This window comes from Saccopteryx leptura, chromosome 2 (assembly GCF_036850995.1).
Source record: "Saccopteryx leptura isolate mSacLep1 chromosome 2, mSacLep1_pri_phased_curated, whole genome shotgun sequence".
Classification (NCBI taxonomy): Eukaryota; Metazoa; Chordata; class Mammalia; order Chiroptera; family Emballonuridae; genus Saccopteryx; species Saccopteryx leptura.
The window spans coordinates 335061785-335085141 of NC_089504.1; the positions used below are offsets into that span (position 1 = coordinate 335061785).

General features: G+C 36.5%; 1 protein-coding gene and 1 non-coding gene across 3 annotated transcripts in view; one reads left to right on the forward strand and one right to left on the reverse strand.

The window, feature by feature from the left end:
- The window catches only part of TAOK1 (TAO kinase 1), a 172988-nt gene that overhangs the window by 28410 nt on the left and 121221 nt on the right, over window positions 1–23357 (reverse strand). For both annotated transcript variants that reach the window (XM_066363617.1, XM_066363618.1), the window contains exons 11-17: window positions 22689–22856; window positions 19839–20042; window positions 17872–18006; window positions 13124–13360; window positions 11082–11210; window positions 6688–6891; window positions 2771–3010 (exon numbers count right to left, since the gene is read on the reverse strand). In XM_066363617.1, the coding sequence (XP_066219714.1) occupies window positions 2771–3010; window positions 6688–6891; window positions 11082–11210; window positions 13124–13360; window positions 17872–18006; window positions 19839–20042; window positions 22689–22856 (1317 nt within the window). The remainder of the gene's footprint in view (window positions 1–2770; window positions 3011–6687; window positions 6892–11081; window positions 11211–13123; window positions 13361–17871; window positions 18007–19838; window positions 20043–22688; window positions 22857–23357) is intronic.
- On the forward strand, window positions 4079–4154 carry TRNAA-GGC (transfer RNA alanine (anticodon GGC)). Its single transcript has one exon. It is a non-coding gene; the product is annotated as a tRNA-Ala (tRNA).

Genomic DNA, 23357 nt, shown 5'->3' on the forward strand with positions numbered 1-23357 from the left:
AATGATTACAATAGGCTCAGCTAATATATATCTCATATAGAAAAAATTTTCAACAAGAAGAGTAATACTATCCCAAGAATAAACTATATTCCTCAATGTTCAACTCAGTGAAAGTAAGAGGAATGTAAGTTATAGAGTTGATTCTACTCACTGAAAACTGACAAAGCACCATTTGGATGGCAAATGAAGAAACAATACAGTAGGCAATAAGTATTTACACAACCCATTCCATAGAAATGCGAGGCCAGCCCCCACAGATCCTAGTCAACTCACAAAAGTGCTGAAACAGAAGTTCCCCTAGACCTTTTTAAAGCCTCAGAGAAAGCTGGAAGAGGCAACTAAATATATATACTTAGGAAAGCAAAAATGGGATAACTTGGTGCTAAAATCTAGACTATTTTGAGCAAGTAGATAGAAATACACAACTAAGAGGAACATGATTTTCTTTCCTACTAAAGTAACAGAACCATTCCTTTATGGGAATTCTTAAGCTCATTTGTCATTAGAAGGAGGCATTCTACTCAAGTCTGACTGTGATTGTAAAACATTATTTTTCTCCTCACTTTCTGTATAGTGTCTGAAAATCAGACTAGTGGTTACAAGCTTTCAAACTAAAAAGGCTCCAACAGTAATGGTAAAGGTTAAACATTGAACAACTATCCCAGAGAAATGCAGTTATATCATATTTATGATATGACTATAACAACTAATAAGCTTTCAGTTTGGTTTACTTCTGGGTGCTGCTGCCTTTAAAAACATAATTAATTAACCTGTATGATTTTGAGAACCAATGTCACCCCAATAAATTAAATTTTAAAACCTCATAATTAATTTCACAGATATGTTGTTTTAAAAACCTTTTGTGGGAAATTACTCTGTAGCCAAACAAGTATGTACCTCTCTACTAAAAAGACAAACCTGAAAAATCATTGTAAATTCCAATTTTTCTAAGCAACAACTAAATGTTATGTGAATAGTCAACATAAGTTAGACTGTAAATGATGTTAATTAGTTGTCCTGAAGCAAAGTGAAATTTTACTCAGGTTAATAGGAAAGGGTAAAACAGCTTTGCTTCTATATTTTGTTCAAGACAACTAGTTTGAATGAAATTGGGTGAGAACTGGGGAATTAGGTGTGGCGTAGCATCAAGGTTTTGACACAATGAATGAATTTCACTTTGGTCCAGGACAGTTACTCAATTAATAGCAAATACGATTTTACAGTTTAACTATCAAGTAGTTTTCTTATCTTTATTTTTCTGAAGTGAAAAGCACGGAAGCAGAGAAACAGACTCCTGCATGTGCCCAACCAAGATCCACTTGGCATGTCCACTAGGGGGCGATACTATGCCCATCTGGCGTGTTACTCCCTTACAATGGAAGACATTCCAGCGCCTAAGGCAGAGGCCATGGAGCCATCCTCAGCACCCGGGCCAACTTTGCGCCAATGGAGCCTTGACTGCAGGAGGGGAAGAGAGAGAGAGAGAGAAAGGAGAAGGGGAAGGATGGAGAAGCACACGGGCACTTCTCCTGTGTGCCCTGGCTGGGAATTGAACCCAGAACATCCACACGCTGGGCCGATGCTCTAGCCAACTGGCCAGGGCCTCAAGTAGTTTTAAAAAGAGGAAAAAGTTTAAAAAGAAAACACTGTGGGACCCAGACCTTACTGAATTAAGTGGAAATTTAAAGTGTGCAGACATGGAGAGATTAACTGAGGTACTAATATGGATGATAGCCTATATAGTGTGTGGTTTTAATTTATTAAGATTCATGTGACTAAACTCTTTCAAATATTTGTGATTATAAAACTTGAAAATTTCTTGGAATTCTTAACTCTGGTTGACTTTGGTGAAGGGGGTTGGACCAGGTGGCTCAAGGGAAACCTTTAACTTTTATACACTTCGGTAACTTTCAAATTTCATACCATTTGAATGAATCAATCTCTCTATAAAAAGCAAATACAAAATTTAGAGTTCTGTGATGATTCTACTATTCCTCTTCAGATGAGCACAGACAAGTAAGGAAGAGGAATTAAAAAGGCATTTTTCATTCACTGGCTTCTGTACTGAAAAGAAACTTATTGTCTTTTTTGGATACAAATCACATTTAGAGCATTTAAGATTCCAAAACCATATTACTTGGAACAGAGAAGCCAACAGGTTAGCTTGTTGACATGTAATATCAGCATTGAACATTTGGGTACATTTAAAATAAAAATTTTGATTCTTTTATTTATTTATTTATTTCTAGGGAGAAAGAGAGAGACAGATAAGAAGGGAGAGAGATGAGAAGCATCAATTCTTCATTGTGGCACCTTAATTGTTCATTGATTGCTTTCTCTTATGTGCCTTAACTGGGGGACTCCAGCTGAGTCAGTGACCCTTTACTCAAGCCAGCAACCTTGGGATCATGTCTATGTTCCCACACTCATGCTGGCGACCTCACACTTGAGCAGGTGAGCTGGCACTCAAGCTAGGGACCTCAGGGTTTCGAACCTGGGTCCTCAGCGTCCCAGGCCGACACTCTATCCACTGCGCCACTGCTGGTCAGGCAAGAATTTTGATTCTTACTTATGGCACTTCCCACAGTTAGAAGTTTTGGCTATATATTGGTACTTGATAAGACATACACAAGCAAATCTGTAGCTAGAGACATTTCCCACTACAACTAACCAAACATGATTAAAATAAAAAGGTCTGTCTTAGACTTTCACTGTTTACATGGATGCCTTTTATCTATTTTCCCTGTCAAGAAACTTGGGCTAAGGGTACCTTTAGGCTCTTAGGCTGTTGTCGAACCTCCATGACATGCTTTCGCCTTAGTTCTCGTTCTCTTCGCTTATTATATTCCAGCTGGTTAGTGAGCTCAGTTTGATGCTGCAATCTAATCAATTCACAGCGCATTTTCTGAATTGTGTTGAGGTGGCGAAATTCCAGTTCTTGCATCGATTCATGCTGTCGCAGTAGCATGGCATGCTCTAAGTCCTTCTGGGTCTGTCTTTTATTTAACTCCTAATTCATAAAACAAAAGACAAAAAGTGTAATTTACTGCTGTACAATGCCAGGGGAAAAAAATCTTAAGAAACAGAATAAAGAGGAAAGAGATGTAAAAATCTGGTTCAATAATGACTGCATAGGAAACATTAGAGTTTTATGACTTTAACTATAGTAAATGGGAAATTAGTAGCACAAATTTCCTTATCATATGAATTTGTAATTCACCAATACTATTTTATGCAATAAGCTTAAGGTATATCTACTCTTCCTGAAGAGGCTTAATGTCCTTCTTTCTTCTTTTCCTTCTTTTATTTATTGTTTCTTAATTTTATATTTGAAGAGGGCTACTAAGTTATCCTTTGAATTTCTTCAGAGTACACTCTTCAATTCTATTACATGTAGTATACCTAATATAGTGTAATGGTGAAGAAGATGGACTTTATATAGAAGACTGCCTGTATTCTAAACCCTGAAATGAGTTCATAAGTGGAAAGTTTTCAGAATAATACCTAGAATGAAGCTCAATAAATATTATTCTATTTTTCAGATTAAGAACAAGTGTACAACGCACAAACATACAAAATGTACAAGTCAAACTTACCCCGTTTTTGCCTCTGTAAACCTTTTCTCCAGAAGCCAACAGTTTGGTGCAAATGTTTCCAAACCTTCCCCATGCTTATCACGTCATATTTATTATAGAAAAACATACAGTTTTAAAAACTGAATAACAGGCCTGACCAGGTGGTGGTACAGTGGATAGAGCGTCGTACTGGGATGCCGAGGACCCAGGTTCGAGACCCCAAGCTCACCTGCTTGAGTGCAAGCTCATCTGCTTTGAGCAAAGCTCACCAGCTTGGACCCAAGGTTGCTGGCGTGAGCAAGAGGTTACTTGGTCTGCTGAAGGCCCATGGTTGAGGCACATATGAGAAAGCAATCAATGAACAACTAAGGTGTCGCAATGAAAAGCTAATGATTGATGCTTCTCGTCTCTCTCCGTTCCTGTCTGTCTGTCCCTATCTATCCCTCTCTCTGACTCTCTCTCTGTCTCTGTAAAAAAATTAAATAAATAAAAACTGAATAACAGCCCTGGCAGGCTGGCTCAGTGGTAGAGTGTCTGCCTGGCGTGCAGAAGTCCCGGGTTCGATTCCCGGCCAGGGCACACAGGAGAAGCACCCATCTGCTTCTCCACCCCTCCCCCTCTCCTTCCTCTCTGTCTCTCTCTTCCCCTCCCACAGCGAGGCTCCATTGGAGCAAAGATGGCCCAGGCGCTGGGGATGGCTCCTTGGCCTCTGCCCCAGGCGCTAGAGTGGCTCTGGTCGCAACAGAGCGATGCCCCGGAGGGGCAGAGCGTCGCCCCCTGGTGGGCGTGCCGGGTGGATCCCGGTTGGGCGCATGCGGGAGAGTCTGTCTGACTGTCTCTCCCCGTTTCCAGCTTCAGAAAAATACAAAAACAAAACAAAACAAAACAAAAAAACCCAAAAAACTGAATAACAATATACACTGTAGGCATGTAATGTGCTTTCTTCATCTAACAATATAATGAACATGTATCTAGATCAGATCAGTACATATTTCTCTCTTTTTTTTGAGAGAGAGAGACAGACAGCCAGACAGGGAGGGAGAGAAGGTAAGAGGTAAGAAACATCAACCTGTAGTTGCTTTTACTTTATTTGTGCATTGATTGCTTTTTGTATATGCCTTGACTAGAGAGAGATTGGACCTCAGGCTTAAGCCAGCAACCCCACCCTCAAGCTGACTAGCCCATGCTCTAGACAGCAACCTTGGAATTTTGAATTGGTGACCTCAGTGTTTAGAGTTGACACTTTATCCATTGTGCTGCCACTGGTTAGGCTTCATACTATGTACATTTTTAAGTTTCATAATAAGCTTCTCCTTTGTAATACCACAATTTTTCCATTTTTTTTGCTTTATAAAAAGTTTTCAATAAATATCTATACTTGATGCAACATATAATCAATCATATTATTATTTCTTTAGGATAGATTTCTAGAAAAGGATTTGATGGGTAAAAGCATATGTACATAATACATTTTTATAGCTACTTTTGAACTATGCTCCAAAAGGGCAGTAGCCATTATGCTCTTACCAACACTGCCCATTTCCCTATGCCATTACGCAAATTCAACATCACCAATCTTTTAAATTGTTCTTATCTAATTGATGCAACTGTTTTAATATGCCTATCTTTAATTATTAGTGAATTTAAACAATTATGCTATATTTGAAGCTTACTTTAAGCCACTCTTGGAAATAAATTTAACTATGCTCACAGATACCCATGATAATGAAAAAAATTGTTTTCATCGGTTTAAGAATTTCAAGATTTGCCTAATTAAAAATCACACTATAATAAAATGTGCTAAATGGCTTTTCCCCTCTCTAGCTACTTGAAGATTGGTTGCCGTCATGAACAACACTATCTGGACCAGGAAGGTCATGACCAACAGACTACTTCAGCAGAGACAAATGGTATTTGATGTCCTTCACACTAGGAAGGCAAAAGTACCTAAGACAGAAATTCAGGAAAAACAAGTCAAATGTATAAGACCACACCAAACAGCATCTTTGATTTTGGATTCAGAACCCATTTTGGTAATGGTAACACAACTGGCTTTGGCATAGTTTATGACTCCTCGAATTATGCAAAGAAAAATGAACCCAGAGACTTGCAAGAGATGGCTTATATGAGAAGGAAGACCTCAATAAAATAGAGAAAGGAACATAAGAACAGAATAAAGAAGTCAAAGAAACTACAAAGGCCAATGTTGGTGCTGGCAAAAAGTGAGCTGGAAATTGGAAAACAGAAGGAGAAAAGATTATTTAGTAATTATATCTGTGGTGATTGTGCAGAGTTTTCATGAAAGAATCAATAAACTAAGAACTTTTATGTGAAAAAAATGTGTTAAATGGTAACACACTTCACAGCATTCACTGCAGATGAAAAGGAATAAATGACCTAATTAACAAATAACTTTTTTTTTAGCAAGAGAGTACACAAGAGAGGGACAGACAGTGACAGACAGGAAGGGAGAAAGAAGCATTAGCTTGTAGTTGCAGCACTTTAGTTGTTCACTGATTGCTTTCTCATATGGACCTTGACTGGGGGGCTCCAGCTGAGCCAATGACCCCTTACTCAAGGCAGCGACCTTTGGGCTCAAGCCAGCAACCATGGGGTCATGTCTATGATCCTACGCTCAAGCCAGCAACCTCCAGGTTTCGAACCTGGGTCCTCAGTGTCCCAGGTTGACACTCTATTCACTGCACCACCTCCTGGCCAGGCTAAAAAAAGTAATACTTCTTTTATTCATGGATTTAATACTTACTGGTTGTCTACTATGGGCCAGATACTAAGCATATAAAGACCTGAAAAGAATCTGTGACTTCATATAATTTCCATTCGAGTGGGGGAGAAAGATTTCCTCCAAAAAAAGTACTTAAGAAAGAAAAGTTCACAGAAGAATATTTAAAGAAGGGAAAAGGATTTTGTGATCAGGGAAGTCATTTCAGAGGAGGTGACATGAAGAGAAATATGAAGGAAAGAAGAAAACAAATCATATAGGTATCAGGGAAGCATGATTTAGGCAGAGGGAAGTACGAGTGCAAAGGCCTTGAGGCCTGGATATGAGTGACATTCTCAGGAAAGATCCTGATTTCAAATCATTCAAACATACCTCCCTGACAAGATCCTGCTCTAAATTATGGCGTCCAAGTAACATTCTTCTCTTGAAGCGACGGCATTCGAGCTCTAGGTACTGTCTCTGACGTCGAAGAAGATTAGCCTCTTCTTCTGCTTGGAAATGCTGTATATTCTCCTTCTGCTTTGAAAGCCACTCCTGTTTTTCTTTTTTTGGAGTGCTCTGGTTTTCATTCAGCTCCTAGCAACATAAAAAATAAGTCAGTTCAGGCCCTGGCTGGCTGGCTCAGTGGTAGACCTTTGGACTGGTGTGTGAATGACCCAGGTTTGATTCCCAGACACACAGGAGAAGTGATCATCTACTTCTCCTCCCTCCCCCCTTCCTGTCTCTACCCCTCCTGCAGCCATGGCTCAATTATCTCAAACAAGTTGGTCCTGGGCACTGAAATCAGCTCCGTGGAGCCTCTGTCTCAGACATTACAAATAGCTCAGTTGCTGAGTAACAGTCCTAGAGCAATGGGCCCAGATGGGCAGAGCATTACCCCATAAGGGGCAGTAAATTTAAATAAAAAGTATTTTATCTATGTCCTCTCTAATGCTCATGCAGAGCAATGACCTTAAGGAAGTCGGTAATATTTTTCTTTTCCTTGAGTTATCCTTGATAGGACAGGAAAAGAAAAATGTATACTATAAAGCATGCATACCCTTTTAACTTTGCACAGCTACATTTTTTATGGTTTCTAGTTTGAAAAGCACAGAATGACGGATAAATGAAGTAAAATACACCTTTCTTTAAATCACTCCTGAGATAGAAGGCAGTGCTTTCAGATAAAATCACATGTGAATTAAAATTAGGGTTAAAATATAGTGATGTTTCACTTCTTGGTTTTTGATAGTTTAAATGATCAAGTTTTGGGGCAAAGTTATAGATATAAACAAATTGGAGATCAAATACAAAATGGTATTTAGTATTCAACATTAATAACCACTGAACACTCAAAACCAATGTTTTCCTGCAGCATTTTAATTTTTTTTTTTTTTTTTTTTTGCGACAGACAGGAAGGGAGAGAGATGAGAAGCATCAACTTACAGTTGTGGTACCTTAACTGTTCATTAACTGCTTTCTCATATGTGCCTTGATGGGGGGGTGGGTTGGAGGGAGGCTCCAGCTGAGCCAGTGACCCTTTGCTCAACCCAGTGACCTTCGCCCTCAAGCCAGTGACCTTTGGGTTCAAGTCAGTAACCATGGGGTCATGTCTATGATTCCATGCTCAAGCCAGTGACCCCGCGAAGGCAGCATTTTAATTTTTTAAAAATCGCACAAACTACCTAAATGAATATGCATTTTATTGGGCAAGATTAGACAAGAACTGACAATACGCTCAATGAAGCAAACTCTATAATACTAACTAATACTACTATATTTTCAACCTAAAAAGCATCACTATTGCACAGAATAGTAATCAGTTACCTTTCCTAAAGTATAAAATGATTTTTCAGAGACAACCTTATGGTCTTTCTCCTTTTATGCAAGAAAGACGAATTCTTTAATAACTTTAGCTCATAAGGTATTTAGACACATAAAATAAAAAGTATATAAATTAACAGCTCTCAATGTAAGAGTGTATGTTTAGGCACACTATGGGAAAAGATAGGAAGAACACAGGCATATACATAGAGAAGCACGGGTATCTTTTCAAAAAACTTGTCAGGAAAGTTACCAAGACTCTATGTCTCTTTCTCTATAAAGAGAATCATTATTCTGCCTGACCTGTGGTGGTTCAGTGGATAGAGCATTGACCTGGAATGCTGAGATGACTGGTTTGAAATCCCGGGATTGACCAGTCAAGGCCATAAGAGTAGCAATAACAAGTTGATGCTTCCTGCTCCTCCCCGACACCCTGCCTTTCTCTCTCTCTTCCCTCTCTAAAATCAATAAATAAAACCTTAAAAAAAGGAGGAGAGAATCATTATTCTAAATAAATACACACAAATCTTGTTTCTAAAGGAAAATTAATTTACTAGGAAGACTCTTAAGTTATATCATTAAAGGATTAAAGATTTTATTTTATTGATTTGAGAGAAAGGAAGAGAGAAAGGGAGGAAGGGGTGGAAAGCATCAATTCATAGTATAGTAGTTGTTTCCTGTATGTGCCTTGACCAGGCAAACCCAGGGTTTCAAACCCAATTAAAGCATTCCAGGTCAATGCTTTATCCACTGTGCCACCACAGATCAGGTTAAAGGATTATTTAACCAATACACTTATAAAACTAAAATTCCATTTCCCTGGGATGCAGAACTGTAGAATTGCATTATATTTTGTTGGATATTTATTTAATGTCGTGAACCCTTTACAATCTTTTCAAACTCAATGTTTCTGTATCAAGTTTGGCTTCTGTATTATGGTCATGGGAACATACTGCAGATTATACCCTATAGAATTGGAAAAATCTTGTCACTTGGCAGGGTATATGTAGAAAGTATTTGTGCCACCAATATGTCCATAATAAGACACACATATGTAATTGTAAAGCAAATTCCTACATACCCAAAAGCATTAATATCAAAGAAATTGCTGTTATTTTATCGAGATCAATTAATTTATCAGTGTGCTAATAATTGATTACATGAATTAAAAAGTTCAATAAGTCTGTAAGACTGGGTTATAAACTGAGACATACCATTTTTCTGTCCTGAACACTGTCCTGAATAATTATCTCCTTTCAGAAATTGCTGTGAAACAATCAAGGCTTTTCAAAGTTAGACTAAATTTGCTTTTAAAAAAAGCTCAAGAAAATAGCTCATGAAGAGCAAATGAATATAAAAGTATTTGGCCATAAAGAAATAATCAACATATTCTCTTTATTAAAGTAAATGTGATGAGCAAATAGTCCTTTTATTCTTACTCTATGTTAAAATTGGAATAAGAACAAATTACTGTAATCTTCTGAGCCAAAAGTAAAAAAAAAGTAATGGTTTACATTTAAAAAAAATGTGTGTCTTTTTTTTGTGTGTGTGTCTTTTTAAAATTTTTTTTTGTGTGTCTTTTTGTGTGTGTGTGTGACAGAGACAGAGAAAGGAACAGATAGGAACAGACTGAGAGGAAGGGAGAGAGATGAGAAGCATTATTTGTTGTGGCACCTTAGTTGTTCATTGATTGCTTTCTCATATGTGCCTTAACCAGGGGCTATAGCAGAGGGACACTATGGGACACCTTGCTCAAGCCAGCGACCCCGTGTTCAAGCCAGATGAGCCCTTGCTCAAGCCAGCAACTTCAGGATTTCGAACCTGAGTCCTCTGCGTCCCAGTCTGACGCTCTATCTATTGTGCCACCTGGTCAAGCTGGTGTGGTTTTTTGTTTGTTTTTTTTTGTATTTTTCCGAAGCCAGAAGCGGGAAGGCAGTCAGACAGACTCCCACATGCACCCGACCGGGATCCACCTGGCACGCCCACCAGGGGGCGATGCTCTGCCCATCCGGGGTGTCGCTCTGTTGTGACCAGAGCCACTCTAGCGCCCGAGGCAGAGGCCACAGAGCCATCCTCAGTGCCCGGGCCAACTTTGCTCCAATGGAGCCTCAGCTGCGGGAGGGGACGAGAGAGACAGAGAAGGAGGAGAGGGGGAGGGGTGGAAAAGCAGATGGGCACTTCTCCTGTGTGCCCTGGTTGGGAATCGAACCCGGGACTCCTGCATGCCAGGCCGATGCTCTACCACTGAGCCAACCGGCCAGGGCTTGTGTGGTTTTTTGATAGCTCGAATATTTTCATTTCTAGTGAGTCAGTTACTTAATAAGTACATAGGAAAGCTATTTACCGTATTTTTCACTCCATAGGATGCACTTCCCCCCCCAAAAAAAAGTGAAGAGGAAAATGCCCGTGCATCTGCCAGAGCAAAAAATATGGTATTTTATTAAATATTTTAACACACCATTTGGTTCAGAATATTTTTTTCTTATTTTCCTCCTTAAAACCCTAGGTGTGTACTATGGTCAGGTGCATCTTATGGAGCAAAAAATATGGTTAAGTAAAATAATTTATATTTTTAGGAGATGTTTCTTTTTAGACCTTACTCAACTGAGGATTCTTAGTCCAATGACAAGTAGTTGATTATAACAATGTCTTCACTCAAACTGATACAGATTTAGTGACCATAGACAACAAAAGAAATATCCTGCATTGGGAATATAGTCTGTAACATTGTAATAACTATATATGGTGCCAGGTGAGTACTACACTTACTGGGAATGCCATAAGTTATAAAAGTGTCTAACCACTGAGGTACAGCTGAAACAAATATAATATTGATTAATTGTAATTAAAGAAAAAAGTAGAAAGAAAATAAAAATTCATCCTAATGATTCTATGAGTTCATCAGCATTGGATATAATTAACAATCAGATAACTGGCTTGAAAATTTTTTATAAAATAAGTACCTCCTTAAGCTGTTCTTTTCTAAGTTTATATTCTCTTTTCTGGGACTCCAAAAAGCTATTCAGTTCTTTCTTCTGTTGGGCTTGAATATGTTGCTGAAATTTTTTCTCCTCATTGGCCATCACTTTAGCCTATAAGAAATTTTAAAAATGGATCAAATGGTTGTCGATTAAAAGCAACAGTTGAATATACATCACCAAGGATACCTTGTTCCCTCACAAACATAAAATCAGTATAAGCATTACCAAAATAAGAATTCCCAAATAATTATTAAAAAGTGTTACTCAGGTCTTTTATTATATGAGTTTTAGAGAGCCAGTAAAAATTCATCTTTAAACTATTTCTTTGACAGGGTCAAAAGTTTTCATTTTTCCCCCCATTTATTCTTTTAACTTAATTTTTAAAATTTATTGGTTGATTTTAGAGAAGGGTGGGACAGAAAGAGAGACAGGAACGTCAATCAGTTCCTATATATGCTCTGAATGGAGATTGAATTGGCAATCTCTGCACATTGGGAAGGAAGATGGTCCAACCAACTGTGCTATTGCCCAAGGCTTCACTTTTTATTATTTTTTTCTCATTTAACAGGAGTATGCCCTCCCCTCATTAGAACAAAAAAATATATAAACTTATCTAAAAATATAACTAAATCATGACCTTTCATCTAGACTTATTTGTATATTAAATAATACAATATATTCATCTTCAAATGAAACACTGACCTTCAATTTATATATTAATATAAAAATGTTATATTATTATATATATGTTACTGTTTTACTTCTGATTATATGTGCAATACATAATACCCACTGTAGAACATTTAGGAAACACAGAAAAACAAAGAAAAATCTTATATGATTTTATTATCTAGAAATTACCAATATAAACATTTTGGTGTATACCCTTTCTAATTTTTTCATGCATATACACTGCTCACAAAAATTAGGGGATATTTCAAAATGAATATGAAGCGATAAAAAAAAGCATTTGATTTCTTTTTATTAAACAAGAACATCAGAAAAGCAACCAAGTTAAAGAAAGTTGTCCAATTATGCAAATGAGATGCAAAACAAATTTTTATTTCATTGGTGAAAATGCACTATACAAAAGGCTGAAAGAACTGGAGTATCTGCACATTCCCTGATCCCCTAATTTTTGTGAGCAGTATAAATTTTTTAAACAAATATGTAATCACATTGTACATCTTGATTCATGAATTGTTTTCCTAAATATGTTAGTTTCTACCTCTTTTCAAGTTATTAAAAGTACTAACCAAAGCCCAACAATTCTAAATATTTGTAGTCTTTCACCAAATTATTTCAAAATCAACTATTTATTTATACCATAAATTATTTTGCCTACTTCTCTACTACTGTGAGAGAGTGGTACTTCTTTTGGGGGTGAGGGGAAGTAAACAAGTAACTATGATAATGCCTCTATGTAGACATATTTGAAAATTTTGTGTGAATTTTGATAAACTTACATTTTACTTGAAAACCATGACTCTCAAAATTAAATTAAACAGATGGAACACCAAGAACAGAAGAAAAGGTTTCATATGACAAGACTCTTTTTAATCTGTCTTAATTTATAACCTCTAACATATTCAGTATACATTATAATAATCTTCAATTATTCTGACATAAAAATCCTACTATAAATTTTAAAAATCCTACTATAAATTTTAAAATGTTTTTAAAAAATACACAGAGAAAAGAACCATGAATGCCTTTTAGAGATCTAAAACTCCTATTGATGGGTGACTTATTAACCTCCTCAATAACTAGGGTATCCAAGACCTAGAATAGTTGAATGACTTACTACTGTGACACTATAAAACTATTAAGTATCAGGAGATGCTACTATGTCTATTGGTTCCCAGACTCAGTACTTGAGAGTACATGTTATATAAATATTTCTCCCTTTCCCCAGGTGATTTGCTTGGTTCTGGGGAACAAATACCCTAATATCAAAATGCTACCGTAGTTAATTTTGAGACGATCAAAAGCTAGAATAAATAAATTAATACTAAATCAGCCACCTCTTTTTCCATAGCAGCCTGATGTTTCTTGATAAGTTTCTCCATTTCTGCAGCAAAATTGTTACGTTGGGTTTCAAGATCTTTATCTAATCTAAGGCGATGTTCATCCATCTCAGCCTTTAGCTTATTTTCCAGAGTCATCAGCTGTTTTTGATGTTGTCGCCTCATTCTCTTATAGCCAGACATCTGTTCTCTAAGCTCAGAGTCCTGCTCATGCTCTTGCATTTGCCTTGTAACCTAGAAGAAAATAAAAAAGCAAAACATTTTTCTTTTAAAAGCATTTTAGACCACACTACTACTAAGTGTGCAATCAATGTAAGAGATCCCAGCTAGCAGTTTCCAGTTAAATTTCAATAAACAGCCAAGCTGGTTCTAAAATTTATATGGGAATATAAAGGACCTAGAATAGCCAAAGTAAACTTGAGGGGGGAAAAAGTTGAAAGACATACACTTCCGTAATTAAAACAGTGTGGTTGTAAGGATAGCTGAATAGATCAAAGAAACAGAATAAAATCTAGAAATAGACTCATACATATCTAGTCAATTAATTTCTACCAAAAAGTCAAGTTAATTCAAGAAGAAAAAGTGTTTTTAACAAACTGCTAAAACAACTGGTTCTCTACATTAAAAAAGAAATAAGCCTTGACCTCTGTGTCACTCTATACACAAAAGTTAATTTGAAAAGAATTTAACCTAAACATAAAACCCAGAACCATGAAGTAGTATAAAACATAAGATTATCTTCATGACCTTGGGGTAGGCAAATATTTCTTGGGAAGTACACAAAAAGCACTAGCTATAAAAAAAAGTATAAACTGAATTTTTTAGTTGAGGTAAAATTCACATAATAAAAAATTTATCATTTTAAAGTGAACATCTCAGTAGCATTTGTCAACTTCATAATTTTATGAAACCACTACCTCTAACTAATTACAAAATATTTTTATCACCTCAAAAGAAACTCTTTATCTATTACATAAGTTTCTCCCTATTCTCCTCTTCTGGTAACCACCAATCTGTTTTCTGTCTCTATTATGCATTTATTTATTCCAGATATTTCATATAAATAGAATTATATAATATATGGTCTCTGTGTCTGGCTTCTTTTAATTAGTATGTTTTCAAGGTTCATCCATGTCACATAATATGCATCAGTACTTCATTATTTTTTATAGATAAATAATATTCCACTGTATGCATATACCAGAATTTGTTTATCCATTCATCTGTTATAGGTATTTGTGTTGCCTTTCCCTTTTGGCTATTGTGAACAATATCGCTATAAACATGTGTGTACATGCATTTTTGTGTGTGTGTGTCAGAGACAGAAAGAGAGTTAGAGAGAGGGACAGACAGACAGGAAGGGAGAGAGATGAGAAGCATCTATTCTTCGTTGTAGCTCCTTACTTGTTCATTGATTGCTTTCTCATATGTGCCTTGACCGGGGGGCTACAACAGAGCGAGAGACCCCTTACTCAAGCCAGCGACCTTGGGCTTCAAGCTAGAGATCTTTTTGTTCAAGCCAGCAACCATGGGGTCATATGTATGATCCCATGCTCAAGCCAGTGAACCACGCTCAAACTGGTGAACTCACGTTCAAGCTGGATGATCCCACACTCAAGCTGACAACCTCGGGATTCTGAACCTGGGTCCTCCACATCCTAGTCTGACACTCTATCCACTGTGCCACACTGCCTGGTCAGGCTACATACATTTGTTTAAATACCTGTTTTCAATTCTTTTGGATATATTGTATATACCTTGCAGAATTGCTGAATCATGTGGTAATTCTATGTTTAACTCTTCTTAGGAATAATCAACTGTCTTCACAGCAGTCAAACCACCTTACATTCCTACCAACAGTATACAGCAGTTCCAATTTCTCTGTATACTCTCCAACACTTATTTTCTGTCTTTTTTGTTTATTTGTTTTTAAAATAGCCACTTTAGTGGTTGTGAGGTGGTATACCTCACTGTGGTTTTGATTTGCATTTCCCTAATGAAAATGATATTGAGCATCTTTTCATGTGTTTGTTGGCTATTTATATATCTTCTTGGATAAATATCTATAAAAATCCTTTACCCATTTTTTTTATTTTAAAGATTTTATTTATTCATTTTAGAGAGGGAAAAGAGAAAGAGAGAGAGAGAGAGAAAGGGGGGAAGAAACAGGAAGCATCAACTCCCATATGTGCCTTGACCAGGCAATCCTGGGGTTTCGAACCGGCAATCTCAGAGTTCTAGCTTGATGCTTTATCCACTGTACCAGCACAGGTCAGAACACACATTTTTTTTTTTCCTTTTTCCAAAGCTGGAAACGGGGAGGCAGTCAGACAGACTCCCACATGCGCCCGACCGGGATCCACCCGGCATACCCACCAGGGGGCGATGCTCTGCCCCTCTGGGGCGTCGCTCTGTTGCGTCCAGAGCCATTCTAGCACCTGAGGCAGAGGCCACAGAGCCATCCCCAGCGCCCGGGCCATCTTTGCTCCAATGGAGCCTTGCTGCGGGAGGGGAAGAGAGAGACAGAGAGGAAGGAGAGGGGGAGGGGTGGAGAAGCAAATGGGTGCCTCTCCTGTGTGCCCTGGCCGGGAATTGAACCCGGGACTTCTGCACGCCAGGCTGACGCTCCACCACTGAGCCAACCGGCCAGGGCCAGAACACACATTTTTTAATTGGGTTATTTAAACTGGATTTTGAGACTGACCAGGTGGTGGCACGGTGGAGAGAGCATCGACCTGGGACACTGAGGACCCAGGTTCAGAAACCCCAGGGTTGCCAGCTTGAGCACTTGCTCATCCAACTTGAGTATAGGCTTGCCAACTTAAGCACGGAGTTACTAGCCTGAGAGTGGGATCATAGATATGATCCCATGGTCACTGGCTTGAGCCCAAGTTTGCTGGCTTGAGCAAAGGGCCACTGGCCCCTCATAAAAACATATATGAGAATCAGTCAATGAACAACTAAAATGAAGTACCTATGAGTTGATGCTCCTTATCTATCTCTCTCACACACACAAAAAAGAAAAAAGACATTAAGATGAGCAAAATAAGCTCGGCACAAAAGAGTGCATTCTTAGCGATTCCATTTATATAAAATCCAAAAACAGTTAAAAAAATTTTGAGGCAAAAGAATTAAGATTGAATTATGGTATATAGTAAATATACTGAATAATATAGCTATGCTTATTTTTGTACCTGAATCTATATATACTAAATTTTTATTTGAAATAAATGGAATTATTAAGTTTAAGGGTATAGATCAGGGGTCCCCAAACTTTTTACACAAGGGGCCAGTTCACTGTCCCTCAGACCATTGGAGGGCCAGACTATAAAAAAAACTATGAACAAATCCCTATGCACACTGCACATATCTTATTTTAAAGTAAAAAAACAAAACAGGAACAAATACAATATATAAAATAAAGAACAAGTAAATTTAAATCAACAAACTGACCAGTATTCCAATGGGAACTATGGGCCTGCTTTTGGCTAATGAGTTGGTCCTCTCACTGACCACCAATGAAAGAGGTGCCCCTTCCAGAAGTGCGGCGGGGGCCGGATAAATGGCCTCAGGGGGCCGCAGTTTGGGGACCCCTGGTATAGATTTTAAGTTTTCTCAGTCTGTAACAAGTGTTCTTAATTAATTTGAGGGAACTAAATTTTGGGACAGAAGACTTGCTTGGAAACATTTAATATAAGCCAAGTCACAAAGATATTTTATTACAAACTGGCTGCTCTCTAAGGATTTACTAAAAGAGTTGTGAAAAAAATTTAGCAACTTTGCCACTTGTTTTGTTCAAAGAATTACTTAGATGTTGCAGAATAGCAGGAATGAATGACCTGAATTATGATAGGAGATGATGTTCTCATACAGATTCATGGGTCACAGCATTAGATTTTATAAACTCTGAATATATAGTTGGAAATTCATGTAACTCCCATATCTTATCTTCTTCCTGTCATATTTTCCAATAGCTTACTTTTCTTGTAACATTTTTTTTCCTAAAAATTAATTTTAGAGAGAAGGGAAAGAGATAGAGACAGAAACATCCATCTGTTCCTGTATATGACTTGAATGGGGATCGAAAATGCAATCTTTGAGTATGGGAACAATGCTTTAACCAACCAAACTATCCCACCAGGGTCTATAATATCTTAATATAATTTCTTTCTATCCCTAGAATCCTTTACTATGTTTTGGTCCTACTTATCTGACTGATCAGGGTTTGGGTTTTAAGTATCTCATTAAAACCACATTCTTATAATTAACAAATAACTCATTTTTACTGTTACTTCAGAAATAACATTTTGAGTGTTATCCAGATTGGATCTCCTGACATTTCCCAAAATTCCCCCTCATTTTGGTTAGCATCATTATTTCCTTATTGTTAGGTCTTATGTGGCAAAGACATTTCTCCTCTCCCTGAGCCTAAAACTGATTATTTAAGGCTCAAACAGTAAGTTTTATAAATACTTCCTTTATGCCCTGAATTAAGAGTAATTTGAATTCCTACTTAGTATCTTAAGCATTTAATATACTTAACATATTAGTTATTTGTGTACGTCTTGAAGATATTAGTTTAATGTCTCTGAGTATTTTGTATAATCTTTCTCATAATAGGCCCTTTAATATTGAATGAATGTTATGCAAAATAAACCTGAAATACAAAAGAAATAGTTTTATTTGAGTATAGATGCCAAGGTCCAACATGAAAAATATATTTCTAATTCAGGTGAAGTACATACCAGTGACGCTGTCCGTATAGTAGCAAAGTGTTCTCTATTACGATAGTGTGATTTATGACGAGATACTTGGGGTGGAGATTGTGGATCTGATGCTCTTGTTCTAGGATCTCCTTCTTCTCTGTAATTTTCTTCCTCCTAGAAAAAGAAAGAGACAATATTAGCTGAAGTAAACAAAGTTCATTTGAAATTTCAAGAAAATAAGTTTAAAGACAACTTGATCAACAAATCTCAAAGACATAATTTTAAAAGCAAAACGGGAAACAAACTGAGAATGCTAGTATTTTATTTTCAACATAATTAGAATCAAGAGACATCATTTCTTCAGTGCATGAAATAGCACACATAAGGAAATATATAAGGCTAGGTAAATATTCTATTCACTATATGCAAAATTGCAAAGCTTTAATGTTACTTAAAAATAAAGACGATGAAACATGCAGCCAGTATTTTAAACAGCAGTCACAAAATTAATTACTCTAATGCGTTTGCGTTTTAGAAGCAATAATATAGCTTAAAAATATCTTTATAATACTGCCATTTGTCCAAGATAATTAATCAAAAAATAGTTGTAATTGATGTCTTTCTCTATTACTTTAGTTCATCAACTAATGAGAAGTCAATTAAAGTAGCAACCAACTAATTGTGAAACTAATCTTTTATATTGCTGATTCTATTGTAATATAACAAACATAATTTTGCTCTGAATAACACTACCACTTACCTAATCATTCTTATTAACCTTTTTATGTACAGTTAAATATATATAGTATAAAATTTGTCATTGTAACCATTTTTTAGGTATACATATCAGAGGCATTAATTACATTCTCAATGCAACCACTGCCACTATTTTCACTACTTTATTATAACCTCAATAGAAAACTCTGTATCCATTAACAAAAACTCTCCATTTCACCCTCTACTCAGCCCATGGTAACCTCTAATCTACTTTCTATCTCTATGAATTTGCCTATTCTAGATCTTTCAAATAAGTGGAATTATACAATATTGTCTTTTTGCATCTGATTTATATCTCTTAGCATAATATTTTCAAGGTTTACTTGATATAGTATGTATTAGAATTCCATTCCTTTTTATAGCTGAATAATATTCCATTAGATATATATATACCACATTTGTTTATCCATTCATATGTTGATGGACACTTGTGTTGGTTCCATCTTTTAGCAAATGAGCCTACTAAGATTTTAAGTTAATACTGCAAGCTGTAAATTAAAAAGGAGGCATTCCTATTATTTGCTAAAACAGAAGCTACCTGGCCTTTAAATATTTTCAAGAAATTTAAAATTTTGTACTTAAAAGTGAAAAGAATAATGCAGCAAACACCCCTATTTCTGGCACCCAGAATTTATAATATTCTGTGACTACACTCAGTTTTAAAAATGTAAACATGGATAATGCAAAAGTTGCTTCTGATAATCCTAACCCTTTCTCCTACTCCCCAAAGGCAACCATTATCATCACTAATTTCGTATATCTACTTACTATTTTAAAATACTTTCTTTTCCATCTAAAGTAACTTCAAATAACACATTATATTGTATCTCTGTATTTCTTTCTTCTACAATTCTAATACTCTTTTTGTTTGTTTTAGTTTCCCAAATTGGGAATTAACAAGCCTATATTGTATTGGCCTGACCTGTGGTGGTACAGTGGATAAAGCATCCACCTGGAATGCTGAGGTTGCCAGTTTGAAACCCTAGGCTTGCCCCGTCAAGGCACATAGCGAAGCGACTACTACAAGGTGATGTTTCCCACTTCTCCTCACTCTCTCTCTCTAAAAACCAATCAATAAAAATAAATAAATGAAACAAATTTATTTTTAAAAAAGCTTGTATTTTTTCCAAACTTCTGAAACACTAAAACAAAAAACTTTCTCTTAAACTAATCGGATAAAGAAAACTATTTCCCAAAGTTAAAATTTTTACTGAAACCCAAATACTCACAGGTTTTAAGTGGATGACAGAACTATTAGACATCACTGTATGATCTCCCTCCATCATGTCTAGTTCACTCTTGTCATCTGAGGCGTCTGGAAGACTGTTAACACTACTGCTTTGGCTACTGGCACTAATGGACATACTGGGAATAGACTGATTACTTCCAACACTATTCACTGTTCCTGTCCGTCCAACACCATGATCCTGTTCCTAAGGGAAAAGAGCATTAGGTTCAAATATCTGTATTTCTTTTAAATTCTTGAGTTATAAGTACCTAGCACATTGCTTGGCATACAATATTTAGAAAATCAGAAGTCTATCATAAGAAATTCCCTTTATTTGTCAAGATCAGGAAGTTTACCAACTGCTACTTGACAGAAAAACAAACAAATAGAAATGAACAATAAGTAAATAATAAAAAAATCAATCGTGTGAAAAAGTCAGGTCATTAGTTTTGGGTTATTTCCAAAGTGCATCATTTTCTCTAAATTACTGAACATTTTTTGAAATCCATTTCTACCACACATCTCACAGGCAATACAGAGAGATTCTGCTCATTTGTCAATGATTCCCATGGTTAAAACAAGCCCCAACCTTTTATTAAAATCCTGTAAACAGCCTCTTTTAGTTGTTACTTTTTATTGAAGGCTTTTATATTTTCCTTTCTTCTGAAGAATCTAGTCTCTAGCCTATTGATTTGTAAACTACTACAAATAATTAACATCAATTCCTATCTATTTTTATGTAAATTGAAAATTACATACTATTTATATATTTAATCACAATCATAAGACTGTTTTTTTAAAGTAACCAGGGAAGCAATGGTATCTGGGCAACAATATTTTAGTAGTCTTGCCGTACTAAAATTATATAAGATATACAGAATTCAATTAATGTAGACACATGATGTGTATCTCTCTCTCTATATATATATACATACACAGCATATATAAAAAACATATATGAACTTGTATCCTAGCATATTAGAGATGCTATATTAGAATTACAAATTTAACTGCATTTTACAATTCAGCTAAAATATTTCATATATTTAAAATAGCCCCCCCCCCCCAATTTTTTTTTTTAAAGCCCTGGCCAGATAGCTTGGTTGGTTAGAGCATTGTCTGGAAGCACAGAGGTTGCCAGTTCAATCCCTGGTCAGAACACATACAGGAACAGATTCATGTTCCTGTGTGTGTGTGTGTATGTGTGTGTGTCTCTCTCTCTCTCTTTCCCCTCCCTCTCATCTCATCCTCTTTCCCTAAAATCAATAAAAAAATTTAAAATAGTCCCAATTTTCTAATGACTATCATAAGAACTAATAAAAACAAAACAAAACCTGTAAGTTAAAGCAAGTATCATATTTTGTACTTCATTAATATGCAGCGCTATTAAAAAGAAAAGTAAGTAGGCCCTGGCCAGGTGGCTCAATGGATAAAAGCAACAACCTGGCGTGCTTTTGGCCAGAGGGTATGAACTCGACCCCTCGTCAGGGCACACAATCAATGAGTACACAACTAAATGGAACAACTAAGTGAAACAACAAGTTGATGCTTTTTGCTTTCTGTCCCTCTCTCTCTCTCTTTTTCTCCTTTTCTTATACCCCTCTCAGGTCAATAGAAAAGTAAAATGAAAAGTAATTAACTATTATTCCTGGTTTCAGAATGCAAAGTGATCTTTTTTCACTGGAAAGCAATACAAAAGAACCAAAGCTTTGCAATTCTAAGGGGAGCAAAGAAGAAAACTGAAAATATTTAGAGTGAATAAGACAGCTCCGCTTTGGCTGGTTAGCAGCTCAGTGATAGGACGTTGGCCCGATGTGTGGATGTGCTGAGTTCAATTCCTGGTCAGGAGACACAGCAGAAAAGCCCATCTGCTTCTCCACCCTTCCCTCTCTCAGTTCTCTTTCTCACTCTCTCTCTCTCTTCCCCTCCTGCAGTTATGGCTCGACTGGAGTGAGCTGACCCTAGAAGCTGAGGATGACTCCACTGCCTCCGCATCAGGCGCTAACTAGAGCTCAGTTGCTGAGCAGTGGAGCAGCAGCCCCAGATGGGCAGAGCACTGCCCCCTAGTGGGCTTGTTGAGTGGATCCTGATTGGGGTGCATGTAGGGAGTCTGTCTCTCTGCCTTCTCTCCTCTCACTGAATTAAAAAAAAAAAAAAGCTCCACAAATAAGCTTTATATCTGTCCATGTATTTCCTTGTGAGGAAGTTCTTTAGATTTCTATTGCAGATCTGTATTTCCACTCTCCCTAAAAGGCAACATGGAAAGAACATGGCCCTGAGAATGAATGACATATGAATTTAAACCTACATGCCTCTACTTAAGGTGAGTTAGTTAAGCATTCTGAACCTTGCTTTACTCATCTGTAAAATGAGTATTTTAGAACTGTGTAGATGGAATAAAATTGTGCAAATTGAAAAGAATCAAGTATCTCTGGTGACAGGGTAGAACGCTTGGTAACTCTGTAATGATTTCTGAGAGATGTACTGGCAACTTCCAGAATTTATAATTTCAAATACTTCCAAATGCGTGTCACATGGAATCAGAGAATCATGAACAAAAATAAAAAAGAGGTTCAGTGGCCAAGAACTTTGAGAAGGACTATATTAAATAAAGTTGAACAGGTTTCTTTAATAAAAGACTTGGAAGAGCTGCTTTACTGTGCCAATGTACATTATGAAGAGGTTGGGTTTAAATAATACAAAATCTTTTTTCCTACCTGGGATTTTATAGGACCAGTGTTAAGAAAACACAATCTAGGAACCACTGATCTAAAAGATTCATGCAAGACAAACTGTATAAGGAAAGGAACCAATAAACAGTTCAATATTTAATTAACTTCTAAGTTATTACCTCTTCTTCTTCCTGTGCTTCTACTGCTGGTCCATTATGTGCCTCCTGGAAAAGGAGTTTCTTCATCTTTCGATACTGTAGATTGTCCAACTCTCTTACTGCATCCTTTGTCCTTTGAATGAGATCTATTAACACTGTTTCAGGGCGTTCCCGAAGAACAAACATGTGCTGAATAAAAAAAGGTAAGTCAATTGAAACCTATATATTTTTAAAATTAAAACAAATATACCCCTTCTCAAATCCTAGAATTACTATCCTAAATAATTATAATAATGTACATAATCTGTAACTAATTCTATTATACTTCTGCCTTTTTACATTTACAATGTCATTTACACACACATACACACACTGTACCTACATAATTACCCCTGCACATTTTATCAAAACTTTGAAACATAATACTTTTGTTGGCCAACTGAAAATGCATAGTTAAAATAAAAAGTTTTAATTAAACACTAAGAATTAAGTCCAATTATTAAATTAGAGTCCTAAATAAAGTTTTACATATTATAGAATTGCTGGTTTCATAGATAAGGCATGTTCAGTTTTGAGTTAGGTTTCAACAGGAATGTATTTACTGATGATGGTTTTATGTCACATAAACTTGGATATTATGGGCTCCTTTATATGATGCATAAGTAACACTTCATAAAACACTAGCAGCTG